Below are 26054 nucleotides of genomic sequence, written 5' to 3' on the forward strand. Positions count from 1 at the left end.
CCAGACAGGTGTTCACAAGAATGGATAACACTGAGGAGCTTTCCTCCTCCTCTTGAGCAGAAACTGGAGTAAAATGACTCCCTCATCTAGCTTTATCCAATATTGTTTTCTTCACAAAAGCCAGCTTGAAAGAATTTGAAAAACTCGCTCTCTTGTTTCCCCTCATTAATTGGGTATCTGTTGCCTTTGGGTGGGAAAGAAGGAGTTTCCAGAGTGATTAAGCAACACGACCTAGCAAAGCCCATTAACATGGATAAAAGGATTTCCTGGTGGTATAAATACCTGCACACAACTCACAGTGTACCATAACTCACATTATGTATATATGCAAGTAATGATGTTGGCCAACTGAATTTGAGTTGCTGTGAACTGTATAGGATAGTCTTGGGAGAAAAGCAAGGCACAGCATAACTTCATTTCTCTCTTTCACTCTCATTCTATTTTCTTGTTTTGGGGGGTTTTTTGCTTATTTTTGGTGGGAATGAGTTGTCAAGTCTTTTCTTCAGCTGACACCTTCATCCCCTTGACTTCTGACTCGTCTTCCACTCTGCCTCTGATAATGCATCATAGTGCTGCAGAGTGCTTACCCGTCTCCAATCATGCCACTAATGTGGTTTCTACAGGTATTGTTTCTCTTATTATAAAATTACTACTTTTATCAGTGTGCCATTTTATTGGCTTCAGTTTAGCACATTTGCTATGCTATACAAATACTTTAAGAAATTTTTCAAGCAAAATCTGTATTTAATTAGCTTATAATATCTTTTAATTACGTTGATTTCACATTCCTCTTTGAGGCTGATCTTGTAATCAATATTCGACCATCAAATTGATGTCATTCTACTCAATATTTAATGATTTGAACTCATTAAATTGAAAAGAATACAAACTTTTTGCTTTATTTCCCTTCTAAAAACTTCTGGCACAGAATGGAAAGAATGGAAACTTTACATTTTATGAAATGACAGGTAATGACTTAAATGAGAGGTGGGTATCTGTCATTGCTCCAATCCTGAAGTAATGCATTTTGATGCTAATTATGCAACATTAGTTTATTTCAGGTTATATGAAATGACTTCCATCTGATTTTCATTATACTTCTTTCTCAAATAGTTGAAATTAATTCCATCCACGAAATATGGAACACTATTAATATTGTAAAACTTCATTTGTAAAGAAAGCAAACTATCTTGCTGTTCATATAAAAACATTGAATCTTTTTATGAAAGACTGTAATTTAATTGCAATGCAATGAAAAAAAATCACTTTTTACCTCTTCCCATTCTGTCTTATAATTTTTAAAAAAAATATATTTTTCCATTGCTGACCCTCTATCATTGTCCACCTAATTACAAGCATGATAAAAAAATAAAACTTGAGGAAGTAAAGTAATAATATCAGTGCTTGTAATTACCTCTAAAACAACCTTTAAATTATTAAACAATGAAAGTATGTACAAATTTTTGCAGCTTTGTATTCTATACATATATTCAGGGAAATGCTTTCCGTTTCTATCTTCTCCTGATTCTTCAAAAGGAATGAGAAAGACTTGATGATATGTTATTTTAATATATTTTATATAATATTTCACATTAATTTAATTTGGCAGCTAATGGTTGTACCTTAATGAAGTCTTTTACTTCTAACTGAATGGAACTACAAATTTTGAAATTGCATTTGACAACTTCGAAAAATAGGAATTGTTATCCAATATTTCATATGGCAGTAAACTGGAGATCCTACCTCAATGTAGTGTTCATTAGTGAAATATTTTCATATTGATTCATAAATTGATGTATATATATAATTCTTAGAAAAATAATATAAATATTTTCTTCCCAGAAGATTTTAATTGAACTTGTATTTTATTTTATTAATCAATAGCTTTATTTCTGAGTGCTTGTTTACTTAATAAATCCCAATGTATTCAAAGAGACTAAATACCAAGTAAGCATACATAGACCATAGCCTTGTTTTCTGTAGTAGTATTTTAATCTTGCCATTGAAAAGTAAACTATATATAATTTTCTTGCTTTGTACATCAATTGACAGCAGGATGTTTTAGGCATTTTGAATGGTGCTTGTCAGGACACATTCACGGGAAGAAGGGTTTATTTATTTATTTATTTTCATTCTTATACACACTTATCATTCCTAATATTTACCCATTCAAGATGCCATTTATACAGAAAACAATATATTAACACTGAAACATCATTTTGTAGGATACAAATTGTTCAGAAGGTTCCATGCAGGTATACTTATACTATTTGCAAAAAAGATCTTCAAGTCAAAGAGGCGATGGGCAATTATTCAGTTGATCTCTTTCTTCTTTCTATATGAGATGAATACTTTCAAAGATTTTATTTCATATTGTACTGTATTTCAGAGTATGAGTACATAATTTTCAGTAGACTTCAAAAGTTAATCACAGAAAACTAAATACAGCTGATATTGATCTTTGTAATGCAGTAAAATACTTGTTTTTTTTAAAAAAAAATATTTACAGTATACTGAATAACAATAGTAATAATTATAATACTTTAGTAAAATTATATTCTGGCTTATTCAACAACTCTGTAATAATAATTGTACTGTTATTATTTAATAACCTTTTTTTATAAAAGTCATGTGGAAATGAGTTTACTAAATTGATTCTTAAATATAAGACATGAATGGAAACATATATAATTCAACATGCGTTAAATGTTTCACCATCTGCCCAGTTTATTCCAGATTTCAGCCTATAACTTACTAGGCAGAGTAAATGGGTCAGTAGTCATTAAATTGGATGACTAAATTGCTACATGTAGCAATCAAACAATATCATATTCTTAAGATATTCAGTTCAGCTCATGACAAATCCAAAAGATAATTTTCATATATTTTGATAGAGGTAATATTTTATGAATCAGTGTATATATTCTTACTGGTCTCATCTGTTTGTCTTTGAACCCAACCCTTAAATATGCCCATATATGCTTTTCCATGGCTACTATGGGAAATATGCCATCAGGTCTGCATTATTCTGTTCCTTCTTGTCATTATGGAAACCAACAAACTGCATATGGGATGATGGCAGGTAAGAAATACTTTCTGAAACAAAATCTATAGCATTTTGACTAAAGATAATTCCAAGCGATTGTTCATTTAATCTATAGCTTACCTGTGGCATTGGCAAAACCTATACCAAAGTGAGTGCCAGTCTAAAAGCCTAAAAAAATCTCATAATCATAGCTACTTGGAATTATTTTTTGGTCCTCTAGCTAATATTGTCATGTGCTAAATGTTATCGCAAAGTGTTAGCATATATAGAAAGCATGGGTACTAAGTATAACAAATGTAAGGCCGATCATCTGGATTGTCTCTCCCTTAAAGATTTGAAAATGCTTACATGAAGAGGTCTGATCCATGAGAAGTATCTTGATAAAGGCCTTTCTTTGCTCTTGTGTCATTATTATAAAAATAAATTCCCCTTTAAGTTGAAGCTGAAATCCAAATAACTTCATAATTTATTTATGTACCTTTCTTGACAATGTGCCAGAAATGGCTTCACTTCAGGAGTAGTTTTCTTTTTTCTTCAAATTCGCATACTAGCCTTTTAATCTGCTTTTCTTTAGAGAATTCTCATCCAGATACTAACTAGGCTTGGCTTGGTTTAACCTCCCAGCACAGTTACTGCTATTTCCTTAGGTTTGTTCCAAGAAATATTACACACTTCAATAAAAAAATAACTATAAATAAAAAAATAAATATAATTCATTTATTTATTTTTATGAAAAAATAGGAGCAACAAAAGAAAAGGGAGCTATAGGAAGGTTGAGAAGTAAACATTCAATTTCCCTAGACTTTTTATGTTGCATGTAGAACATTGTGTAGACCAGTGTTTTTCAACCTTGGCAACTTTAAGATGTATGGATTTCCCTGGCCAGTACTGAATTCCACACACCTTAAATTTGCCAGAGTTGAAAAATACTGAAGTAAAACAGTATTTTGTAGAATGAGCTGTTATTTGTAGAACATAGTACTTGTCATAATTCACCTACTTTATCTATCATTGCAATTCTCCATGTGAAATAATTAAATTTCCTAAAAATAATCTTGGCATCCATTAAAAAGAAAAAATAAAGCTTCCAGATAAGTATTCTGCGTAAAACTGCAAGAGGTTCTAAATAAACAAGAAAAACACATAGTATTATTAATAGGTGATTGGAATGTCTATGGAGATTCTCAGTTATCCAGGTCACGATTGTCCCAAAGGTGCTTTTTAAAAAGGAAACTGGACTTTCTTTGTTTTTCCTTGAGGATATTTCACTTCTCATCCAAGAAGCTTCTTCAGTTCTGACTAAATGATGGAGAATAAAAGGATTTATATTACTGCAGTCATCTGGTCATGAGAGTGCTAACAACCAGAAGACTGCATGCAATGTAAATCCTTCTATTTCCCACCATTTAGTCAGAACTGAAAAAACTTCTTGAATAAGAAGCGAAATGTCTTCAAGGAAAACAAAGAAAGTCCAGTTGCCTTTGAAAAAGCACCTTTGGGACAGGTGATCAGAATGTAAAATCTGTAGAAAGGTAGGAACTGGAAATTACAGAAAGATTTGGATGAGAGTATTTTCAACATCTACGTCAAGCAACATGAATGTAAATCTTACCTGTGGACATATCAAGTTAGTTGAGATGTTTCTCAATGCAGATTATAAAAAAAGATCATGACTTATTGGTATCAATTATATAGGATATATTAATAACATTTTAAAAAGTACAGGTTCTTCCTCACCACAGCACCAAGTAAGGTTGTCAAGTGGACTAGGTGCCAGAAAATATGCTGGCTCAAAGATGTCCATATTAAGAGCCACAGGGGAATAGATAGGTGGGATGAGAAATCCCTTCTTTGTTGACAATTACTGTAAGCAGAAGACCAGTTGGTCTCTTGGTCTCTTGCTGTCAGTTATCCATGTTCTGGTGCTTTTCTCTCTCCTCATTTTTCCTGCTGCCCATGTCAAGAGAAGTGGGGAGAAAAGAAAGATTTGCAGGAATGGTTCTCATTTATTAATGCTATTATGGGCTAAAACTAAGGTGGAATTCTTCATCTCTCAATTGCTATTCTTGCAGTCTCCTCTCCCTCCCGCCCATCTCTAATAGGTATCAAGCCTACAGCTCCAGATGTGCTGGCAGCAAGCCTCTCTCAAAGCCGTATTTTGCAGACCTGCAGTATGTCTCATCCCAATGTTGTGAATGGAGTTGGCACTTTACAAGGCAAGTCTCTCCACTCTAGTGAAGTTCCTCTTAACTATCTCTTATTTAAACTAAGTATTCTCTTCCTGTGCTCTTGATAGGGTCTCATTATCTCTTTTGCAGCTACAGCCACTGCTGGCTCATGTTTAATCTGACTTTGCTCTATAAAGTCAGATTCTATCTATCTTGTACTTGTGCACCTGGTTTTCCTACAAAATGAGACCTTATGTTTATCACCATTGAACAGAATTTTGTTAGAAACATACAACCTATCAATATTTTTTGAACCTTGAGTCTGCATTCTGATGTGTTATAATATCTCTCACTTTTGTATCATTTGCAAATTTTCTGAATGTATTTTTAGATCTTTAAGTCATTTACAAAAATACTGAAGAGCACTATGCCAAGGACAGTAATTTCAGGTACCCTCATGCATGCCTCCTTCCATGTAGTCATAGATCCATTAAGGATGATACACTGGGCATGGTTGTTCAATCTACTATGAATCTATATGGCTGGTGAATTATCCATCCTCCATTGTTTTGTCTAAAACAGCATATATGGGTATAGCCAACTTTTTCAAATGCCTAACTGAGGTTTAGATATTTTGTATCTACACCATTCCCTTAGTCATAATTACCTGCCTAAAAAAGCAGTAAGTTTTGTCTATCATGATATATATATATTAATATAACCACACTGTCTTCTAGTAATCTCCATTATTCTTTCTAAGTGCTTGCAAACTCATTGCCTGCTGATTCTTTCTGGGATTTCCCCAGATATTGATTTTTTTATTGGTCTACACAGTTTTCTGTGTGGTTTGTAGTTTCCTTCTTAATCATGTCCATCAACCTTTCTGCTTCTTGCACTCTATTTCCATCTACTTTTTCCAGCATTATAAACTTCTTAATAAAGGTAGGTGCTTTTCATAAAGTGCTGAAAATGTTATATTTTCAATCTGTTCATTTGTGCCTCAAATAAGAACTTTTGATCAATTTGTTGTATGATTCAGATATTGTTGTTTGAAGTATCTAAAATATTTTCAGTGGGGTTCTCCAATATTCAAAAAAAGTCAATATTCTTTTTATCCAGTTTCTTCAAAGGTGTTTCACCTTCACTTCCCTACAATATTACAGAGAAAATCATTGCCTGAATGATAGTGATATTTCTATGGGTAAACCCATCATGAAGAATGGGATAGGGGGAACCCAGAGTGGAACAGAGTCCATTAAGTGGCTTGTTTCATTGCTTGTTGTTGCCAGTGGGGTGTGGGTTTATTGTTTTTACTCTTTTAATATTGGGATTTTTTTAATAAGCCACCTAGAGTTATTTAAAGTGAGTTGGCAGCTATATAAATGTTCTAAACAGTGCTTTTTTCTAAAAAAAAAAAAGGTGCTGGATATCACATGTCATACAACCCGTCTTGCCTACCCTACAAGGTTCCATCCAAAAAAGGTGCCGGAACTCTGTTCTGGGCATTGTATGACAAAAAAAGGCCTGGTTCTAAATAAATAAATGCATCTAAATATTCTTCCAAGTCTTTATTGCTATCTTATCAAGTGCTGGTCTATATCATATTTTTTGACTGTCTGCTTGTATTTTTACAGTTAGTGGTTGATCGTTTTTAATACTGTAGATAGGCAGAAGCTGTCTAGTATTTCATAATCTTCATTGTCAATTCTAAGGCTAATGCCACGTTTATTGCCATTAATTTGATATTTGTTATATTTTATATTTAAAATATTTGTTTTATATTGCTAAAATGTACAGTTGCAATTAGATGTTTTCACCATAAATGTTTTATATTTATATTTTTTGTATTTAATCTTAGTCCCATTGTTTCACTATGTTCTTAGATTTTAATTAGTAAAACTTCCATATAATTTGCTTTACCAGAATATTATTACAGACACAGTGCAGGTTACTGATGTTTCTTTCTCCAATTTTAAAACCATGCTGATCCTTATACTGATATTGGCTTCATGGCCATTATCTGTTGGGCAGTGTTGGGCTTCAGTGTTTAGTGGACTGTTCATATCTACAGATCTGACTTTGTTAAAGACCAATGAGAAGTTAGGATATTTTGCTATAAAGACAGGACTCTAATCAGTCCCTGGTCAGTTGCTTGTGATGTGCGTAGCAGAACCACCTGTGTCTGAAGATGCCAGCTACAACTGCTGGAAAAACATCAGGAAATCTTCTTTCAGGCCATGGTCACTAAACCTTGAAGCCCAACACTACTCATCTTCTTTTAGTCCAGCTTCTCTTAATATATATTCAGCTTACAAATTGAATAAATATGAAAAGAATACACAGCCTTGTTTAACTTTTCCAACTTAGAGCTAGTGCAGTTCACTATATTCTGTTTGGAATGTGGTTTTTCTTTTTCTGTATATACATTTTCATGATGACAATGACCTGCATTGTGATTCCCATTCTTCTAAACACATTCCATAACTTGACTTTGTTTATCCAATCAAGCATTTTTCTACAATCAATGAAGCCCATATTGATTTATTTTTGTATTTTCTGGATCTCTCAATTATCCAATGTGAATCAGCAATGATGTCTATTCTGAAACCTGCTTGAACATCTGATATTTCCCTTTTATATAGGGTTATAATCTGAATTGAATGATCCTAAGTATTGTTTTGCCAGCTTGTGAAATTAAGGGTATGGTATAATTTGTACCCTTTTAAAATCTCCTTTCTGTTGACTGCCATGTTGTTCTCCAAATCTGCTATAATAACTTGGTTGGAACATTTATTCTTCTTCTGTTCCTTACCATATTTTTATGAATAATGCATTAACACTTGCAGTCTTTCAACTTCTACCCAGAGTGCTGATCTACCCTAATGTCCTATTACTAAGAGTTCTTGTAATTATGGAATATCTGCTACGATTTCTTTGATGTCAACATGTCTACTATACAGTATTTCACTATACAATAAAGATGGATTTTTTTCCCATCAGTTACTATTTGTCCACTGCTGGCTTCCCAATCTGAGATTACAACAGCCTTCTGAGTTCAGAAATCTTTTGAATGACTTTCCTTCTTTTCTGTTTCCATCTTCAGTGTCATTGCAGATATCATTGTAATACTGCTATTAATATTCAGGCACATGTTCTCTAACAACAATTGAGACTGAATTCAAATAACAAACAATGTAAGCGATCATTACCCATTCTTTACCAATGATTGATATACACTTAACAAAATACAATATTTTATCTCCTTAAAATTGGTTTCTAATCAGAAAGCTGTATGTGTTTTGTTTCTGGATAGGTGGTCTCACTCCTTGCCTGTATAAATTCCCTGAGCATGCTCTAAGTGCCAGTTCATGTGCTCTAGGCCACAGCTTTACTTCCATGCACCCGTCTCTACTTGGAGCTGATCCTACCACTGATTTTAAGCAGGAATTTCGGAAGAAGGCCAAGTCACTTGATGAACCAATAGATATGGATTCTCCAGAAATTAGAGAGTTGGAAAAATTTGCCAATGAGTTCAAGTTGAGAAGAATTAAGCTAGGTATGTGATTCATGCAACTAGGCAACTTAAATATATTTTGTTTTATTCTAAAGTATCATATATAGAGATTGGAAATAACTACACCTACCACTTTCTTTGTTTCTTCTTTGACCTTGGATTTTTAGTTTGATTCTGTAGGCCTATTTTCTTTTGTCAGGTTATACACAAACAAATGTTGGAGAAGCTCTAGCTGCAGTGCATGGCTCTGAATTCAGCCAGACTACTATTTGCCGGTTTGAAAACTTGCAACTGAGTTTCAAGAATGCCTGCAAACTAAAATCCATATTAACTAAGTGGTTGGAGGAAGCAGAACAAGTAGGAGGTATTACAGACTTTTTTTTAAAAAAAATGTCAAAATTATTTGTGTTTATGTGCAAGTTATGTGCAGCATTATGAACCTGAAAAGTTTTGAACACACATGGACACACAAGTAGCACTCGTCAGCAATTTGCTAAACTGATCGAACCTTTTCCCAGGGTTGTGCTGTAATTGTGGAGTACAGCCATGGAATTTAAGGAAGAGATGCAGCTATTTTAAGGACTTGTTGACAGGGGCAAGAATATAGTATTCTTTGTGCTCCAAAGAACTTCTTTCTTTTCAAAACTGAAGCACTACACAGCTACATTGCATGTTTAAGACTGTACATGGAACAGTGAAAATATGCAAGAAACATGGTTGTTTTCAGACAACAATTCACTTATTTCTTAAAGGAAGAACTGGATTATTCTCACAATCCATGTCCAAGTCTAGTGCTATGTACCTGTAGAAAGCTAAGCTATTGTGTATTTGCATTATGACAAATGCTATGTTTGTTTGTATGTACACATGTATCTATATATGTAGAGCCCCTTCACACTGATGTATAGTGTGCATTGTAAATGGGAACCAGATACATTAATGTTATGGAAACAGTGTGATTCCTCTCACACTATACATGCTCACTGAATATACAGGAAAAGTGCATATAAACAAAATCAAATAATGTTTCCAGAGCCTGACAGAAATATTAAAGTAATATCTATAACTTAAACCAGTAATGCTAAATATGTTCCTGAACTCTATCACCTCAGGCAGTTATAAAGCTACTTTATGAAGTAATAGTTTACACATTTTTAACTTGAAAATACATGGAGACAACACTTTTTATTTGCCTCATAACATATGTGAAGGCAAATTGTGAAGCATTTCTTCAGAAGACTATGGATATGTAGATTTCCACAACTGTGAAGGTTGCAGAAATAGTCAGGAGAACAAATGTTCTTGGCCAAATACAGTCAGATTCATATATTTTGGGACAATAATACATTTTTGGGCATTTGGCTTCTGTATACCACCACTCTGAATTTGAAATGAAACACTCAACATATGAGCAAAGTGAAGACTTTTAGCTTTAATTCAAGGGGTTTAACAAAAGTGTGGCATTACACATTGAGGAATTACAGCATTTTAATACACCCACCTCTATTTTTGGTGATTCATAAATAATGGGACAAATGGGTGACAAACAGTTCCAGGTGTGCCCTGTTCCCTGATGACAAATCAAGCAGATAAAGGTCTGGATTTGGTTCTGAGTGTTACATTTGCATTTGATAGCTGTTCACTGAAACACTCAACATGAGGTCCAAAGAGGTATTTATGCAAGTGAAAGAGGCCACCATTAGACAGAAGAAAAAATAAACCCATCAGACAGATAGCAAAAACATTGTAAGTAGCCAAAACAACAATTTGGAACATTTTTAAAAGAAGGAATTAACTAGCAGCTCAGCAACACCAAAAGGCCTGGAAGACCATGGAATTTTCTCATTGGTGAAAAAAAAAACCACCTTTCACAATTCTGGCCAAGTCTAGAACACTCTTGAGGAGGTAGGCATGTTATTATAAAAGCCTACAGTCAAGAGACAGCTTCATGAATGTAAATACAGAGGCTTCACAACAAGGTGCAAAGCATTGGTAACACTCCCTAACAGAAAGATCAGATTAGGCTTTTCCAGAAAGCATCTAAAAGAGCCTGCCCAATTCTGAAATAATATTCTTTGGACTGATGAAACCAAGATCAACTTGTACTATAATGATGGAAAAAGTATGGAAAAGGGAAGGCATGGTCGAAATATATCAAATCATCTGTCAAACATGGAAATGGCAATGTCATGGCATGAGCATGTATGGCTGTCAATGAAACTGAGTCACTGGTGTTTATTGATGACTTGAATGCTGATAAAAGGCAAAGAAATCAAGATAAAGAAATGGAATATTCTTCACTGGCCAAGTCAGTCACTGATCTCGATCCAATAGAGCAGCGATGGCAAACCTTTTAGAGACCGAGTGCCCAAACTGCAACCCAAAACCCACTTATGCATCGTTGAGTGCCAGGTGGGTGTGGCCCATTGGCTGGGCATGGCTCATTGGCTGGGTGTGGCTGCAGTGGTAACGGCAGACTGGGTGGGACTAAAAAGTTCAATCAATCAATTCCAACTTTGCAAGATCTTTTTGTTTTCCCTGAGAAGTTGAAATTGACTGACTAATTGAACCTTTTTTTTTTTGCACATGGCGGCGGAGGCCTAAAGCGAAAAGGTTTTATAAAACCCAGCTGAAGGCCTAGGACTGGGGCGACAGCACGCATGAGAGAGGGCTCTGAGTGCTGCCTCTGGCACCCGTGCCATAGGTTCGCCACCACTGCAATAGAGCATGGTGTTTATTTACTGAAGGCAGAAAGACCCACAAACAAGCAACAACTAAAGGCTGCAGTACAAGTGTGACAAAGCATCTCAAACTCAGCATTTGGTTATATTCATGGGTTCCAGACTTCACTGACTACAAAGAATTTTTGTCCAAGTACTAATAATAATCCTTATATTTGTAATTATTTTAGTTTGTCCCATCATTTATGAGCCACCAAAAATAAAGGTGGGTTTATTAAAATGGCTGTAATTCCTCAGTGGTTAATGATTGACTACACTTTTGTTAAGCCCCTTGAATTAAAGCTAAAAGTCCTCATTTCACTCACATTTTGACTGTTTCATATCAAATTCAATGTGGTAGTGTACAGAGAGCAAATGCAACTTATCATTATCACAATATATACAAACCAGACATGTTATATGCTCCTGATGTATTCACATGAGTTCTCCTCTTACAGTCATAATGCACAAAATAATTCTAAACAATTTAGTTTTTATTGTACAAGAGCATAGCAGCCTGCCAACTAATGTATAATGTCTGTCATAAGAAAATAGTTTAGCTTGAATTTTAACAAACTTTATTGCACTTCTCTCTCACTATCACATACAAGCATACATTTTATAAAATATCAAATACAAATCAAAACACAAATATTAAATACAGTACGTGACATGAGGTGTTTTGCAACATTGTCTTTTTAAATTATTTTTTAATATTTAATTATTCTTTTTTAATTATTTTTTTCCCACTGTATAGCTCTATACAATGAAAAAGTTGGCATGAATGAACGGAAAAGAAAACGCAGAACCACCATTAGGTAATAAGTAATCCACCTTTTTCACATGTATGGTCCTCATGAGTGATAGGGATTCTGTCTATTAGACTTCTCTACTGTATCTTCTCATAATGATTTACAACTTGTATGCAACTGTTTTAGCATGTCTGATTAAACTGTAGGTTTCAATGTATTTCTAAATCAGGCATGTCAAACTCGCGACATCACATGACGTGCGATGTATCAGGACTTTTTCCCCATTGCCGACAATGGGGTGGGTGCGGTTTTGGTATGACACATCCGGTCCGCAGGCCGGAAGTTTGACATGCCTATTCTAAATGAACAGAGGCTGACACTTCTATGAGGTGTGAAAACTATGAACAATTGAAGTTAAAAAGAGGTTGGATTTTGCAGCAATACAACAATCCAAAATGTACTTCCAATTCAACTATGATGTGCTCAGCAGGCAGGTAGGCAAGCAAGCAGGCAGGCAGAAAGTTTGTAATTATTTCCTAACTCTGAATATTATTAAAAATATGTTAGATCTTAAATATGCTGAGGGTACCTGAGAATATTTCTGATCTACAAAATTTCTGCAAGGCAGGGTGGGAAAAATAGCAAAGAGAATGGAAAGACTTAGATCAGGGGTGTCAAACTGCTGGCCCGTGGGCCGGTTTCATCATACCGGAGCCGCACCCACCGCATTGCCGGCAATGGCAAAATAGTCCCGATACGTCTCACGACGTCACGTGACGTCGCAAGTTTGACATGTCTGACTTAGATGGTTACGGATGGTTTAAAAATATTTATTTTGTTCATAATTACAAAAAAAGTTACAAAATACTGATTGGAGAGTGTCCAAACTTCTCTACTTACCATATTTTTCAGATTTTGAGTTTCTAAACAACTGCACTTAAATATTTGTTCATGTTCTTAGAAAAGTGTTTTGTTTATTTTGTACCTTACTGAGATTATATCAAGTGTTCTCTGAAGGATACATTGAAAGACATATTTTAATCAGGGGACTCTAAACAACTAAATCTTTTCAACAATCAAAATAAAAGCCACAAATGTTGCTTATATTATATCCATATTAATTTTTCCAATATCTGAATGGAGTATATAATTTTATCAGATTATAAACTGCACAAAATGGGCGCAGTTTATCCGATCACTCCAAAGTTCAACATCATTATCACTAATATTTAACAGAATACTGCTTTGATATCAAAACTGAAGTACAGTGCTGCCCTCTTGTGATCAGAACTATTGATTAAACCTATATTGCATTTTGAAATTGTTAAAACTAAAAATAAAAATGTATTACTGTGTAGAATCTTTTATAGCATTTATAAGCAATATCAAGACAACTATAATTAAAGCTGAAAAGCATCCTTGTGAACCAAATTGACACACTAGGAAGCAGAAGTATTTGCTCATTGGATTTAAAAAAAAGGCAGAGACATTTTCCTCAATCTTATTTGTCCTTACTATTCCTTGGATAAACGGAAGATAACTCAGAAAATGTGTCAATAATGATATGAAAGCAAAATCAGAGGGAAGGAACAGCAGCAAAGAATGATGATCTAAATATACACCATTTAGAAGTACTGAAATAACCATAAGCCTTGGCTCCTTAGTCTTCCCAGAAAGGTCTTCTTTTTGGTTTCAGTAATTTGTTACTTTTTCTTTCTTTATGCATAAGGGGGAACATATGGCATGTGAAGATTTCTGTTGTCACTGAAGCCTGCTAAACAAGCACTGACAAAGTTAAGCAGCAGCCAAGAGCAGGGAAGCAGAAGGGGCTTTTAGTACTAAAGCTCTCAACTATGTCCAATAATGCTTACAATTGCCATTAGCAATTGGGCAGTAGTAATATAAGTACAACATTATCCAAATCATATCCAATTAATCTTCTATTCAAACTTATGTACTAGAATTTTAGTTCTTTATGGAAAAGCTGCTTGCAACTCTACTGAATTATAATTTTAAAACTAATGCCACTCTAATGAGTATAATTGGTAAGGGGACCAATGGCAACATAGGATATTAGATTTCTTCCAATTGTTTTCAGTGAATAGGAGATAATGCACACAATGTATGTCCACCTGGCTTACCCGACTAGACATGTATGCCATGTCCATGTTATTTCTAGTATACAGAATGCTGGTTTTTTATAATTATTGAATTCTGATCCAACTTAAGTGTGATGCAGCAACCATAGTACTTTTGATGTTACCAAGCGCACATTTAAGAGGGTGTCATAAATCAAAAGGGAAATTTTACTGAAGTGTTCTCATTTTTCAGTATCATTTTGAGGCTGGTCATGTCCTTTTCTTTTGTAGATGATGTAGTTCTTCCTTGCTAATTTCTTTTTAAGCTACTTTAGGCACTGATTGGGATGAACATGGAAGGGTTCTCCCCCAGAAGTCTTGTTTTATAGTCTATCTGTTGTGTACCTAGACATATAAAATTTACATGATTTCATGCCCTTTTCAACACTTGAGATACTGAATATATATGATAAGCTGCCTACTGTTTTCATGTAGCATGAAGACAGCATGAAGACAGGAGTATGATTGCAATGTGGTATTTTTCTTTTCAGTATTGCCGCAAAAGAAGCTTTGGAAAGCCATTTTACAGAACAAAGCAAGCCTTCATCTCAGGAGATCATGAGGATGGCAGAGGGGCTGAATCTGGAAAAAGAAGTGGTGAGAGTTTGGTTCTGCAATCGAAGACAAAGAGAAAAGAGAGTGAAGACAAGTTTACACCAGAACACCTTTAATTCCATTATTAAGGACCATCAAGAGTGCTAGTAGAATTCTTTCCACAGACAAATGGATTTCTTAGCTTTAACTGTTTGAAAAACTTCTTGCCCCACCATACCAACAAAGAAAGTAGTATATTACCTTTATAAATGTATTTAATAATGAAAGTTTAACTTTATGTATTTCCATAAGTACCTTTACTTAATAGAAGGCATTAAAACTGTATGCTTCAAAAATGATTGACACTTCAGGAACATTTCACACCTCCCTGCTATTCATTAAGAAACTCCTTTCTCTTCAGGATTCTCCACCAGCTGGAAAAAGAAGTCTAGCTATTTAAAGGTCGCATCAACTTTGAATTATCAGGGTTTGTGCAAATTCTAGGGCATTCTTCAAAATCATTGGTGAAGGGTCTATTGCTCTGGAAGTCCCATCATATTAGTGCAGAAAGACAAGATATTTGGAAAGCTAAAAAACAGGCATTTTTTCCCCTCTTATGAAGACTGGTTAATTTATTGCCTGATTTTTAGTTTTTGCAAGAAGTAATTTTTGGTGCTGAAAAGGTAAACATCTCTAATATTTGTTAAAAATATCAATTAAATATACCAATAAATTAAATAATATGTTTTTATATTTAATTAAGCCCGATTTTTTTGAAAATGGTACATTGGTGATTAAATAGGAAGCATTATGCCAGGTCTCATTTGGAATTTGGACATCCAGTTGTTAGCAAATGGTTAACCTGGGAGTCTCTATCTCATTCACAAAATGGCTATCACAAAACCACATCACCCCTGATCCCAACCCCAAATCAGGTAAACAAACAAACAAAAAAGTGGGAATGTGATGATGGTATCTATATACTGTAGTTCTTTAATCCAATATTTTATTAGCACCATTTTATAGTAAGATAAATTAGTGTAGTATGTTTCAACATTAAGTATTTCGCTCTCCTATGAGAGTGAGATTTTGAAGGAGGGCTAAAAAAATTGCAGAAATTCCTAAAGCAGGAATTGAGAGATGAGAAAACAAACAAACAAACTGAAATTGAAAAGTTGCCAAGTTAAATTCTGCCTCATATTGGGTGCATTTTTTCCTGTCTAGTACTTCTTTTAGATGTTCCCTTTCAGCAATCTGCAGTTATAGAATAATTAATTTTTAAACATAATTTTCAATATTTCAGCTGAGGTAGTATTTTTAAGATTTTTTTCACCAGATGAATTATTTCTCCTAGTAACTAAGTTTATTCTATTCAAATTATTACAGATGTTTTCAAAGCAAAAAAACAGATTTTTAAAAATTGCATTTTTTTCAAAAATTCATGTATTGTTAATTTAACTAATATTAAGGATCTGAATATAGGAAAGTACAGATGAGAAGATTAACAGAATATAAATATAATTTTTTTTAAAAAAAGGTCACATCTAGTTTTCACATGTTGTATAACAAAATTCTGCTCATGCCTGCACCGAAGTTCCATTAAGTTAAATGGAGCTTACTTTTAGGTACTAATATGTAAATTGCAGCCAAAGTAACTAATTGATAGATTTTAGATCCTTATTATGAAGTAATACAAATTAAATCTATCAGATTTAATTGGCAATAGTTAAAGACTTTTATTTCATTTTTACACCATGAAAGCTTACACAACCTTACCACATTGGGATATACTGTACTAAACATTATTGTAGTTATAAAATCCAATTTCATGATACTTAAGTGATGTGACGCTTTGACACAATGCATAATTAAATAATTGCTTCCTTTTAAAATTGAATGCTACATTCTCATTGCTGTTAACATTCTATTTTCATATAATTCTTGGTCAAATAATATAACCTCAAAATTATTTTGTTATGTTATTCATTGACTCATCCTTTGCACCTGTAAGATTAGTGCCAAGTCTACAATGCAGTTTGAAAAAAATACAAAATACTCTTACAACCTGCTCTTCTATTGCTACACAATTCAAGTGAAGTATTTGTCCTGTAACACAGGGGTCCCCAACCCCCAGTCTGTGGACCAGTATCGGGCCACCGCATGCCAGCAACCAGGCCGCATAAACAAGCAAAGCCCCATCTGGTCCGCAGAAAAACCTCTCTCTACTTAACCGATCCCTGGTGCCCAAAAGGTTGAGGACATCTGCTATAACACATATAGCATGTGTTACTTAACCACGTTAGGCTCAATTTAAATTCAAATAAATTCATTAACTTCAGTTAAGCCAGTGTGCAACATTTAAGTGTAAAAATGGATATAGAGCATATTATATTGGACAATAAAGCATATTTTGCAAAGTAACATTTGTTTAATGAAAAATGCTGCATGGTATTTATGTACAAATGCTATTGCAGGAAAAAGATTATCTTTTTCAGGTGTTACATACTCCACATCAATCATGGAGTTCACATAATTTCAGTGCTAACTTAAGTTAATGGCTTACATTACTTTTTTCACAATTCAAAACTTAAATTAAAAGAAACCAAGCATTATATACACAAAGGCACAAACTCCTCTTCAAGTCAGCTATATTACAGTACAATGGAAATTATTCAATATTTTCCTTTCCAATATTTTTGCTAACAGAAAATTATTTTAGACCAGAGCCCTGTCTCCAGAAGTTTCACTAATTGGGTATCAATACTATTCCAGAATTTATAATGGAAACACATGTATCATTTTAACATTAAACTGAACTAAATTGTTAAAAAGTATTTATCGAAAGACTCCCTAATTTTTTACTGAAATTTTTGTAATCATTCTGCTGAAGATGACAACTGTCTCTTCCCATTCAGAAAAAAATAAGTCTTCATTTTAAGTAATGTTATTTCTTAAGAAGTGTTTACAATTGAAACAGAGCTGAAATGTTTTCAGAAAGGCTGCTTGTAATAATTTACAAAATGTAGAAATCTAAAGATGAATGGAATAGTTATCAAGCTAAATACTTTTTGTCCAAAAACTAAACTGAAGAAATCAAAATTGAAATCATATGTAATAAATGGCCTGTTAACAAAATATCCCAATTTAATAAAAGATATACAAATTCTTCATCACATATATTTGTTCTGTTCTCTTTCTCTCTCAAGTTTAGTTCTTCCAGCTGTCTTTAGAAATGACCATTACCAATAATGGCTTAGGCGAGATTTGCAACGAAATCTGGTTTTTTATTGAAACCTGTACTGGAGGTTTGTGCATATGCCAATGTTGGAGCTGCTGTAGAAGTCAGGCTTCATATTAGCATAAAGCTAATCTACTCCTAAGGCTTTAAGCTGCCGCTCAATCTCTTCATCTGAAATTGTAGCATTTTTTGATGTAGATGCAGACGGCATGCCTTTCGCAGCTGAAGGAGCCTTTGCCATCTAATAAAAAAAATATGAAAAGTTTAATTTATGTAACCAAGATAACATTTATCAACTGCAAGCATACATCTATAAAGACTGCTATTACAAAGTAAATTAAAATGGGCAAGGGGAGGAGATTTCTACATACCTTTCCAGATATTTCAATTCCAATTTCATCAAGAACTTGGTTAACAATATCCTGGCTTTCTTGTTCTTCATCAGAATCATTGAAGATATCATCTAGGGTATCATTGACTTGAAAGAGAAGTCAAAGCCAAGATTGAGCATAGTAACTAGACAACTTCAGCATAACTTTTCAGTTTTATGTCACAGAATGTTTAAAGCTAATGTCAGGAATATACTAAATGTTTCAATTATTCCCATTTCACCCTCCTGAATGGGCAGTGAAGGTTTTCATTTCAATGTGCTGCATAAATCTTTTCCAGAATGTTATCATTCTCTCCCAAACCATGGATGGTTATAGATGGTTAATAACTTCAATCAAAACCAGTTTAAAATCTATGAAATCAATTATAGATTTTTCTTAGTAGAACTAAGAAAAAAGTTTAGCCTAATATGAAAAAAGAGCTTACTCATTTCTTCGGTCATTTCCATTTTCATGTTTTCTTTCTGGAAATTCTGCATAGTTTGCATAGTCTTCTGTGGATCCATCTTTTTATTGACAGCCAGCATTGTCTACCAGCACAGAGAAGGCCATTTCATATTAAAAGATATTGTGGTCTAATATCATATAAAGATCACCCCACCATTACAATTTTATATGTTTAAAAAAAGTCTTGTCTTGTTTGTAATCCAAGTTTCAGCATCATAAAGAGTTGTTAGAAGGAAGCTATCTGCAAACCAGATTTTAATACCTATTTCTAATTTTGATCTGGCTTGGTCTAACAATAAATTAGAATTACAGATTCACAAATTTGGAATAGACTACTTAGAATACAAAGTCCAATAATTAGTCAGTAGACAAATTCAGATTAAAATATACCCAACAAATGTTCATTTAAGCCTCTTACTCAGCAAAGGAGAACTTGCTTTCTCCTTGAGGAATTGGTTTTACTGCTCTTATTGACAGGAGGTTTTCCGAGCATCCATCTGGAATCTGCTGCCCTGAATTGGGGACTATCATTCTATATCCTACTAGGATGTTTGAGAACAGGTCATGGCCTTTTTCCTTGTGACATCACTTCAGGCATATGAGAATCTTAGCATATTGTCATACAATTACCATTTTCATGGCAAATATATATATATTTCCTTCCTTTTCTTTTTTTTAAACATGATTTTGTTTCCAGCAACTGAACATCTTTATTGGCCTGATCAAGTTTGTCATTTTTAAAGTGCTGGACACAGTAATCAGGGTACTCTAATCAATGCTATAGCATAATATTACCTGATCAAATACTGGATTCATCAACCATCTCCTTCGTGTATTCTTTCTGGGGTAGAGAATTTCACTTTGATTGTAAACACTGCATTTAATTTTAATTATGGTTACTGAAATGATCCAGCTTCAAACAATGGCTGATGGTTGGCTTGTTTCAAGTATGTATAAGAGTAACCATTGTTTGTTCAGGAGCTGGAAAATGGCAAGTTTAAGGATATGTAATGACAGCCCACAGTAAACTACTATGCATTAAGAAACACTGTGGCATGAGTGAAGCTTTTACATAATATTTTTAATGTACAGGTATTACAAAATAACGGAATAGCAAAAAGTCAGAAAAGTTTTAGATTTTTTTAATTAGTTCCCAGCTGAAAAAATGCCTTAAACTTATTAGGCAATTGTTTTCTGTACCACTTAGTTCTAATCAACCAAAAATGCTCAAGATCAACAGTTTTCAACTAGTGTGCCACAGCACATTTCTATGCCATAAAAGGTCAGTTGCCATGCTGCATCAGCAAGCCAAAATAAATGACAGGAAGTGCTGTTCTGTTGTGCAGCTACACAGTCAGAACCCCACTTCCATTACATCACTTGGGTAAACTGCTTCCATTTTTCCTTCTGGGTCCCAACAACCTGTGATGTCACTGGACCTCTGCTCACCAATCTAAAGTCCTGACTATAACATGTGTGCTCTGAGATGAAAAAGATTAAAAAACACTGCACTAAATTTTCAGACAGAGGTTTTTCCTAAGGACTTGGGGTAGTTAGGCTCAATTGCCTACCTTTGCTGTTGTTGACATTGCTCCTGCCATCTTCATCTGGGAATTCATCAGTTTTGTCTGAGTTGACATGGATGTAACTTTTGAGCTAACAGCATAGGTTCGAGTTTTCTGTTTTCTCAATTGCACAAGCTGTTTTGCTAGAACCTTACAAGCTTCCTTGTTTCCTGCTTTAGCCATTTTCTTTATTTCTAATTCCTATTTATTGAAAACAAAGCTGATTTTAAAATTTGTTTGTATTTATATTTTATCAATTATCAATATAATTATTATAATAAATAGCCACAGACACCTAACCAGTAGTTGTATTTGAAAACTTTAGGAAAGTAGAAAATATCATTTTATAAATTGGTCTCTTACTGTGAACAATGAACAATTATGTGATACACTTACCAGTTGCTTTTCTTGTCTCTCCAAAGCTACTCGATCTCTTCCGATAGCCCTCTGCGTACCTCTTAATTCCTTATTTTGTTCTTTAATTATATCTAAAACCCAAAACATTTACAGTTAATTCATAGACATTAATGACATGAATAAGACATAGATTTTCTAACAGTGAGAGTATTCTTAGCTGGGTTGCTCTTCCTACTCATTACAGAACGTCAACAATTTTTCTTAGATTTCCAGAAAGGAAAAGAGACCAACTTCTTATCCAGCTTCTGGTCCCATTTGCTCTGGCATGAAATTCACCACAAATATAAATCTGCCTGTTCCTTTTACAATTTTTTAATTTTAATTTGCTGCAACATTTAATGCTCACCGATCTCTAAAAGTTCAAATAGCCCTGTACTCTGATACATCGACAGAAAATTCTGTTGGGTGTCGTCACCATTATGTCATCTGATCAACTGCTATCTACCCTCCTCTGCCTCCCAGATAAATAGGAGCAGTAACCCAAATAGGTTATACATGGTAGATAGATGATAATTCTCGTCCAATATTCATATTAGATGGCAGCACATAATAACATTATTGGTGACATGGGGTGGAATAGAGAAAAAAGGGAAAGCAAAAAAGATACAGCGTACAATTTTTCAAAACCCCAGGAAACAACAACATAAAAAACCCTCATAGGCGTAATAGTAACATAAACTACCTTAAAGGCTAAACAACTGCTGAAATAGTACTGCTATGACTAGTTTGTGAAGTAGCATGAGGGCCAGGCAGAATTCTGTGGAGGGAAGGTATTCAACAGAATAGGGGTCACCATTGGAAAAAAACTATTGACTATTCCATGCCTCCTGTACTTTACAAATTACTATATAGACTCTTTTCATGGTCATATTGCATGGGTAGATTTGACTTGGCATAGCATTACTTTGTTATATGTAGCCTTGTACCCCAAAGGACTTTAAAAGTAATGACTCGCACTCTAACTTGAGTCCAGAAGCCCACTGGCAACCAATGTAACCAATGTTATTTTAAAACAGATTTCAAAGTAAGTTTTTTTCTAGCCTGGGAGGGTTACCTTCAGGAGATCTGGCTATCAGGTTTTGTAGCAGCTGCAGCTTCTAGTTGCTCCCAATAACAGCCCTAAAAAGAGTATTACAGTAGTCCAACTGACTGCTGAGCAAGGAATGACTGTTGCCAGAAAACATGTTCTAGTGTATTTTGATGAAAGAATTAAAACTGAATATTCAATTTATTCCCAATAATTTTTAGTACATTCAACTGAATAACAAACCAATTAATTTTTTTAAAAGTAGTGATTTTTCTAATACAGGAGTTGTATATATATATATATGTGGGGTGTATCTGTTTAAGTTTGAAGTTGTGAACAGCAACTAGCATGCACATCCTGTTCTTATGTCTTCAGATTCAAAATTTACAAGAATGTTTTACAAGATACAATTCTGGTAGGTAGATAATTTTAATAGGGTTGTAATCCCCCTGAAAGAGAAGGTCTGGGGTTCCTCTGGGACCCATGGCTCCTACTGGAAAAGTAGGTGAAATCTGTGACCAAATCATTTTTCACTGGCAAAGCCTGACCTGAAGATGATGTCTTTGTGGCCTGGAATACTGCAATTTGTATTATATGGGCCTGCCCTTGCAAACCACACAGAAATTTAAACTGGTGCAAAATTTAACTGCCTACGTGTTGCCATGCAACATTGCTGCTACAAAAACTACATTGCTTACTATTTGGCTCTGGAGTGCAATTAAAGTTATTGTCGCCATCATCATCCTATATGACTTAGGGCCAGAGTATCCCATCCTAAGACTAGGTGAGAGATTATGGAAAAGCTGAAGAGAGGCATCTAGATATTTCTCTCAGAATAAGAAACTCAGTCCAAATGTTAAGATGGAAAAAAAACACTCAAAAAGTGGTACCATGAATCCTATGGGATTGAAATTTAACAAATTTGTGGCTCCTGCGATGATTCTCCCTGCCTGTTTCCTACAAGGAAAGTCAATTGGGAAGCCGGAAGTTGTTCCTACTTCCACTGTTNCACAATCTAAGGAAAAGGACAATCAATAACGATAGGAAGTGCTCCTGCTTCCCCCAAGCTAGATTGTGAAAAATGAATAAAGTATGGATTGTAGCCACAGATTTATTTTACAGCTTATAATAATCCTTCTTGAAATATGATTTTCCACACCAGTAACATTTCTAAAATAGTCCAAAATAAAATTATTTCAATAATAATATGTAAATAAATATTTCTAGCTTGCAATGATTGAGTTAGTTTTAGGCATCCATCTGTCTTTCCAAGAAACTGATTTTCCAGGATACAGTAACTTAATTTATTCAATTTAGCATGGCCGTCTAGATTCTGGGTCTTACAAAAGTCATAAAAAGAAGTAAAACAATTAAACAATTAAAAGACAAACAGGTGGCCTGTCGTAAAACAATTAGAACAAACAGGTACTACAAAATAAAGTAAGGGTTTTAAAAGCAACATATTCCAGATTGAAAACAAACATGGACAAACATAAAATCAATCATCTTAAAACCTGCAGTTCAATTTAATTTATATTAGTCAAAGTTAAACAAGTATTACCACCCTAACTTCTGATTTTGCAAACTATAAAATCAATTAAACTCCTATTGAAAACTGACTAGGTTTAGGTTAGGAAATCATGCTGGTGGTTGGCTCTTAAATGAGGTTTTCAGGGGAAGCCTTGAATTCATTAGAACAAAAATATCCTGTTTTTGACATGATCTTAAATCTGACACAAAGTTTTTCCTATTCTATTAAAAGAGAGAGACATCAAATCAAGATTTTATTATATTGATATATTAAAGAAACCATTATAAACAAATTCAGAGTGATCAGACAAAATTAATTAGAAACATATACCAAGACAATGGGAAAAAAGGATGCCTCTCCTGGTTCTATTGGATTTCTCAACAGCTTTTGATACCAAAACTATTAGGAACAGGAGTTGGAGGTGCTATTTCTCAGTGGATGGTTTCAGTTTGATGGAGAAAATGAGAGGTTAGCCTCTTGCCCCTACACCAACTTTTAAATGAAACTACTGGGAAGTTCAGGATGTGGTATCATCAGAATGCTTTTGTTGGCTATCCAGTGTAATATCCAACAAGATGCATTTCAGTGGTGAGAAAAATAAGGTCCTGAACTTACTCAGAAAAAAACCAGATGCACATGTACAGGATAGGGAGGGTACACGAGCCTGGCTCCAGGGAATTATAAATGCTTCTCTGTGGGAGGGTGTCTTCCCCGTAACCTTGAAGGAAGCGGTGGTGAGGCCCCTCCTTAAGAAGCCTTCCCTGGACCCAGATGTATTAGCTAATTATCGTCCGGTCTCCAACCTTCGCTTTGTGGCGAAGGTTGTGGAGAGTGTGGTTGCGTGGCANAGAGGCATCTAGATATTTCTCTCAGAATAAGAAACTCAGTCCAAATGTTAAGATGGAAAAAAAACACTCAAAAAGTGGTACCATGAATCCTATGGGATTGAAATTTAACAAATTTGTGGCTCCTGCGATGATTCTCCCTGCCTGTTTCCTACAAGGAAAGTCAATTGGGAAGCCGGAAGTTGTTCCTACTTCCACTGTTGTTTTTTTTGCTTACATGTGTCATTCTGTTTCTCTGTTTAGATAAGTAAAAATCTCTCTGAAACAGTGATTCAGTCGGTCACAAATTGGCTATTACTTTAATGGAATCCATATCATTCTTGCTTCTTTGGTTATTGCCAACTACTTCGGACTTGGTGGTCTATTTCACCCACTAACTAAGATGAATAGGAAATACCTGGTGAAGTTTCCTCTCTTAACAGAATATATAATTGGGGGGTGGAGGGAGTCACAAAGATGAACCTAAGGTCTTTGGAATAGTTTATCTCCATTCTTATGGTATTCTGGAGAACAATGAAACCTATCTTTTGGTGACTAAGCTAGTAAGGTACACACACTATTATTGTCCTGTATTATAAGAGTTCCATTGTTTCATTATAATAAGCTTTATTCTGTGCTTGATTTTGTATTTTGTTTAGAGCCTCTGAAGTGAGGCAGCTGATAAATCTTAAAAATAAATAAAAATACTTTAGGTTTTCACGTACACCATTATGAATCCATGTGGAATATGGCAGTACATTAAATACTATATACTAAACACAGAAATACAACTTTGTTCTCTCTTTTTAGTTTGCAAATTAATGAATTATATGGATTAATTTATGCTATTACAGTAATTTTACTATGTAAATAACTCCAGTTACTTCTAAACAGATTGTTTTCTGAAATTAATGCAATATTAACCTAATATTTATGAACAATTTTGTTAGAATATATGTATATGTATATGTATATGTATATGTATATGTATATGTATATGTATATGTATATATATATATATATATATTCATTGAGAGATGCTACTGGAAACACATTTGTAACTGTCAATTAGATAAGGTGGTATTTTATTAATTATAAACATAGAATAGGTAAGAACACTGGCAATGATTTATTTTTAAACAAAGATTTTTTTAAAAAAAACAACACCTACAGTGTTATCACTTGTTACACTTTGACTGAAAACACAAACTGTATCTTCTTTGACTAAAAGAAAATCTAGTGACAGTCTCACAGATTAGAAGCAGAGGTTCAGCTTCTAAAGAAAATGAAGTTTTTAAATTATACAGCTGCCAGTCAATGATTACATTTATCTATTTCTTTGTAAAAAATAGTTTGTGGAGGTTTCTTTTTATCCCTAAGGCTATTTCAAAATAACACACAATAAAACCAAAATAATTCATTTGCAGCTATTCAAGAGACAGACAATTTCTTCCTCTTCTACAGAGAAAAGGGCAGTCTTTTTCTATTAAAAATCCCATTTCTTTTGAAAATGAAATATTTCCAAAGTAAGTTCCATCTTGGTTTCACAATCTAAGGAAAAGGACAATCAATAACGATAGGAAGTGCTCCTGCTTCCCCCAAGCTAGATTGTGAAAAATGAATAAAGTATGGATTGTAGCCACAGATTTATTTTACAGCTTATAATAATCCTTCTTGAAATATGATTTTCCACACCAGTAACATTTCTAAAATAGTCCAAAATAAAATTATTTCAATAATAATA

General features: G+C 34.1%; 2 protein-coding genes across 2 annotated transcripts in view; one reads left to right on the forward strand and one right to left on the reverse strand.

Moving 5' to 3' along the window:
* Nucleotides 1–481: 481 nt before the first annotated feature.
* Nucleotides 482–16135, forward strand: POU1F1 (POU class 1 homeobox 1). Its single transcript, XM_015817726.1, has 6 exons — nucleotides 482–640; nucleotides 2956–3082; nucleotides 8528–8770; nucleotides 8928–9092; nucleotides 12206–12266; nucleotides 14830–16135. Exons 1-6 carry the CDS (start codon nucleotides 482–484, stop codon nucleotides 15038–15040), a joined length of 966 nt encoding a protein of 321 aa, XP_015673212.1. The 3' UTR covers nucleotides 15041–16135.
* A 181-nt stretch (nucleotides 16136–16316) lies between these two features.
* The window catches only part of CHMP2B (charged multivesicular body protein 2B), a 21050-nt gene continuing 11312 nt past the window's right edge, over nucleotides 16317–26054 (reverse strand). The window contains exons 2-6 of the mRNA XM_015817717.1: nucleotides 20908–20999; nucleotides 20518–20712; nucleotides 18927–19029; nucleotides 18482–18588; nucleotides 16317–18351 (exon numbers count right to left, since the gene is read on the reverse strand). Coding sequence (XP_015673203.1) covers nucleotides 18238–18351; nucleotides 18482–18588; nucleotides 18927–19029; nucleotides 20518–20712; nucleotides 20908–20999 — 611 coding nt within the window. The 3' untranslated portion in view covers nucleotides 16317–18237. The remainder of the gene's footprint in view (nucleotides 18352–18481; nucleotides 18589–18926; nucleotides 19030–20517; nucleotides 20713–20907; nucleotides 21000–26054) is intronic.

Source organism: Protobothrops mucrosquamatus, unplaced genomic scaffold, assembly GCF_001527695.2.
Source record: "Protobothrops mucrosquamatus isolate PMUCROS unplaced genomic scaffold, P.Mucros_1.0 scaffold624, whole genome shotgun sequence".
Lineage (NCBI taxonomy): Eukaryota > Metazoa > Chordata > Lepidosauria > Squamata > Viperidae > Protobothrops > Protobothrops mucrosquamatus.